General features: G+C 42.0%; 1 gene segment (V, D, J or C); it reads left to right on the forward strand.

Moving 5' to 3' along the window:
- Positions 1-3152: 3152 nt before the first annotated feature.
- On the forward strand, positions 3153-3883 carry LOC121813916. The segment is given in 2 exon segments: positions 3153-3319; positions 3405-3883. Coding segments are annotated over 2 exon segments (429 nt in total).
- Positions 3884-4779: the final 896 nt, after the last annotated feature.

The raw sequence follows: 4779 nt of genomic DNA on the forward strand, positions 1-4779 counted from the left end.
GTCCTTCTTAGACGCTAACGATGTTGGTGAAAAGTTCCAGTCTGGTTTTAAACCTCGCCACAGTACAGAAACGGCTTTAGTAAGAGTTTTTACTTATTTACTTTTAACTGTCGACTCATGCTGCTCTGTGGTTTTGGTTTTACTTGATTTGACCTCTGCTCTTCTCTTGCTCTTGACGAAGGCGGTCACACTTTTTTCCTCTCCTCCTCTCCGTGCCTTGGAGCATCCTCACTGGATGCATCACCACCTGGTATGGCAACAGCACCGCCTACAACCGCAAAGCTCTCCAGCGAGTAGTGCGGTGCTCTGAACGGATAATTGGAGGTGAGCTTCCCTCCCTCCAAGACATCTACAGGAAGCGCTGCCTGAGGAAAGCGGGGAGGATCATCAAGGACTCCAGTCACCCCAGCCATAAACTGTTCAGACTGCTTCCATCAGGAAGGAGGTTCTGCAGCATCCGGTCCCGTACCAGCAGACTGAGAGACAGCTTCTTCCACCAGGCCATCAGACTGCTGAACACGTCATAGACACCTCAGCTTCACTACTGGAACTTCAACATTATGCACTCCATACTGTACAGTAATGCCACTGTTTTGCACATGTCTCAACTCTGTATATTTTTATATATTTTATTTATTGTTTACTCTATTTAATTTGTAAAATATGTGTACACACACACACACACACACACACACACACACACACACACACACACACACACACACACACACACACACGTAGAAAAATATTTAGTATACACATCCAGAAATGCATATACTATTATATATTGTACATATATTTATTAGTTTCAGATGTAGCCATTCTTGTATTTTGCTTGTTTACATTATTGTATTTTGCACAACTCTGTTGCTTGTGAAGCTCGCACACAAGAATTTCACTCACATGTACTGTACCAATGTACCTGCACATGTGATGTGACAATAAAAGTGATTTGATTTGATTTGAAAGGCACAGTACTATCTTGGTTTAAATCATCTCTTTCAGAGAGGACTTGCTATGGGCCAGTACTTTTCTTCTTCTGCCCCTGTCCACTGTGGAGTGCAGGGGTCTGTTCTTGGTCCTACTTTGTTCTGCCTGTACATGCTGCCTTTGGGCTCTACTTTCAACAAATATAACATCTCCTTCCACTGCTATGCCGACCACATCCAAATTTACTTCCCCCTGAACTTGGATGTCTCTGACCCACTACAACCTTTGTTCAGCTGTCTTCATGATGTTAACGTTTGTTTATAACAAAACTTTCTCACTTTGAATGAACATAAAACTGAAGTAATTGTCTCTGACAGTCATACCCCTCTGGGTCAGTGAACAGACACCTTGGTCCTCTTGCCAGCATCTGTCTCACACGGTAAGAAACCTTGGAGTGTTTTTGGATAGCTCTCTGAAATTGGAGAAGCCAGTGTCCTCAGTGGTAAAAACAAGCTTTTATCAGTTGTGTTTGATATCAAAGGCGAAGCCCTGTATTCCTCTAAAAGTACTTGAAAAACTCATTCATGCATTTATCACCTGTAGACAGAACTACTGTAACTCTCTGTATCTGGGCCTCCAACAATCCTCCCTCTACCGCTTGCAGTTACTTCAAAATGCTGCTGCACGCTTTCTAACAGGTACCAGAAAGTTTGATCATATCACCCCACTTCTGGCTAATTTGCACTGGCTCCCTGTCAAACACCGTATAGATTTTAAAATTCTTTGCATACTTTTAAAATTGTAAACAGTTTGGCACCAGATAGCTGACTGAACTCCTCCACCTGTATGACCCCAGGAGGGCACTAAGATCCTCTTGCCAGATGCTCTTAGAGCAACCTAGACCCCGGCTGAAGTCCAGAGGTGATCGGGCCTTTGCAATTGCAGCACCTACACTCTGGAATAGTCTCCCTGCTTCTGTTCGCACTTCTGAGTCTGTACTTCTTTTAAATCGCGTCTTCAAACTCAATTTTTTACTTTTGGATCAAATGAGTTTTAACTATCATCAGGCCTGTTTTATGTCACCTTTGATGTTTGTTGGTGTGTTTGTTTGTTAACTTTTAATCTCTTGCTGTTTTTTGCTGATTGTTAAGCACTTTGATCAACCCTGTTGTTTGTAAATGTGCTATATAAATGAATAAACCTGAACAATAATGCACAGAACACTGGGTCAGTGAAGCAGGAGCTTGACAATAATGTTCCTAATTTAGTGGTTAATGGTGCACAAATTGTAATCATAAAGAAAATAACCAGGTAAGTCAGAGTCAAACAGTTTCTTTTCTTTGTTTCATTCATGTTGCAGTGACAGCAATCAGCTGAAGCTTTTGTGGAAAACTCCTGCAGCTCCAGCAGGGACACCTGCAGGCAATGAATAACATCTATGTTTGATTGTACACATGTGGACACATTGGGCAAAGTCTATCTGTTAGACTGTCCAGCAGAGAGACAGTGGAGTGAGGAGTGCTCACACCTCTACACTGGAGAAAACAAACAGCCACTCGATAAATGCAGGACACATAGAAGAGGACAAGACTCAGGTATACATCTGCACCTAAAGGTCAAATCACTCTTGAGGATGCCAGTGTTCACATTCTGGGCAGAGAGGACAGATGGTTTGAAAGAGGAGTGAAAGAAGCATCTGTGTCCACTGTGAACGACCCCCTTTAAATAGAGGGCGGGGCTTATGGCGCCAACCGTCTGCTACCTACAGTGTAGTGTGAGATCCTTCCCAGACGCCTCACCCCCACTCACATCTTGTGTCAGGTGATCTCAATAGATCAGATGAAAGGATGAGGTCTCAGAATGGTTTCACTGGAACCTCTGGTGGTGATGATTCCCACCTTGGCTCGTGATGACAAACATTATTAATCATGGATCAATGACCTTCTAAAAGGGCAACTCCCACTGGGCTTTAAGTCCCTGGGACTCTCCACCATTTGGATTTAGAACTGAAGAAGCTTCTTGGATGAGCTTTGAGACGCCTTCAGATAATATAATGAAGTCCAGCCGCCGTCCTTTCAAGCTCCTAAGACTACCACGACCTGGATGACTGAGAACCTACAAACCTACATCCAAGACAAGATCTCCAAGCAAAGCAGAGCAGCAGAAAGACGTGCTGAGTGTGAAGCTGTCAGCAGGGGGAATAACACAGGGCTGTGAACGAGTCCTGTCACTGTGATCAGGCTCCTCCTTCTAATCCACCAACTTAGTGTTGATGAAGACTAAACAGAGAGATCACAGCTTCTTTATACTTGCTGTAGCTCACAGTTACTCTACACTGCAGATATGACGCCTCTGTTCATCTCAGTGCTGCTGGCTGCTATGTGCCTCGGTATGAACACAACTCTGTTTCTTTGATATCAACATTGACGTGATTCTTTAACAGCACACTGATACTGTTTGTTGGTGTTTTACAGAATGCAGAGCACAAAAAGACAACGTGCTGCAAGCAAAAGGAGAAGAGACTGCTGCTGCAGGAGGCACAGTGACACTTGGCTGTCAGTATAACAGCAGCACTAATTATCTCTTCTGGTACAAACAGGATGGAAACAACAGCCCCAAATTCATCCTGAGTCGTGTTAGCAGGGATGATGGAAACACAGCAGACGAGTTCAAGGAGAGATTTTCCTCCACACTGGATTCCAGCATCAGATCAGTTCCTCTGAAGATCCAGAAGCTTCAGCTGTCTGACTCTGCTGTGTACTACTGTGCTCTGCGGCCCACAGTGACAGGAAACAGCAAAACTCTGTACAAAAACCTTTGGAGCAAAGACAACAGAATACTCCACAACATCCACTAGAGGGAGCCACACACTGTTAAACCTCTGATTCTTGTGTCATTGGACTGATGACAAAGACAACAGAGAAATGAAGCAGTAAAGATCAGAGACAGAGACAGAGCTTGGCTGTATCCTGATTCAGGTTCTGCAGCCTTAACGGTCCACAAGGGCCGCCTACTCAAAGACCGCTATGGTCGGAAGTGAGAGGCTTGTGAAATGGGACGGTCTGGCCTCCGTCGCGCTGCTCAGGTTGCCAAGCAACCATGATACTAAACGTGTCATACAGCTTTGTTTGACAGAAATGAAGGAGAAAATCTTTTGTTCAGTTGTTTGTTTACATGAGCTTTGATTTGATTAGTTGAGTATCTGAGGCTAAGACCACAGGACTGTAAAACATGATTATTGGGCTTCATTTCTGTACTGAACAGTCATTAAGATTAGCTAGTAAATAACAATTAGCTAATGTTGTTCATGAGACTAAAGTCATCTCACTTTGGTAATGTAAATATAATATGGCCAATATTATAGTTATTAATCATTATTAGTTATTACAGCAGTGAACATGAACTCTGTGCCAAACACTGAGCTTCAGTAAAGATTCAAGTTGCATTTATATGTTGGTCAAGTTACTTGAAAAAAGTAATCAGTAACTAATTACTGATTACTTCCCCCAAAAAAGTAATCCCGTTACTTTACTGATTACTTATTTTCAAAAGTAATTAATTACTTAGTTACTTAGTTACTTTTTAAAAACACGATTTACAACCTGAATAGGTGATAAAGCGATAGATCTTTCAGCCCAATTCTACTTTTTCTGCATAATCCATCATACAAAATGTAATCAAATGGAAAAGTCTCTTTTTAAAACTTGTTTTATTAGTTTTAATCTTTTAACTTTATGCATCAAGCAAAAATTTAATTATATGCAACATTCTCTGACTGGAAGAAATTAGTTTAACATTTAAACCTATTTTCTGCACATTCCAGCACATAAAATAAAATATTTTTTGTGT

The sequence above is a fragment of the Haplochromis burtoni genome, unplaced genomic scaffold (genome assembly GCF_018398535.1).
Source record: "Haplochromis burtoni strain Fernald_Lab_line unplaced genomic scaffold, NCSU_Asbu1 Contig_3496, whole genome shotgun sequence".
Lineage (NCBI taxonomy): Eukaryota > Metazoa > Chordata > Actinopteri > Cichliformes > Cichlidae > Haplochromis > Haplochromis burtoni.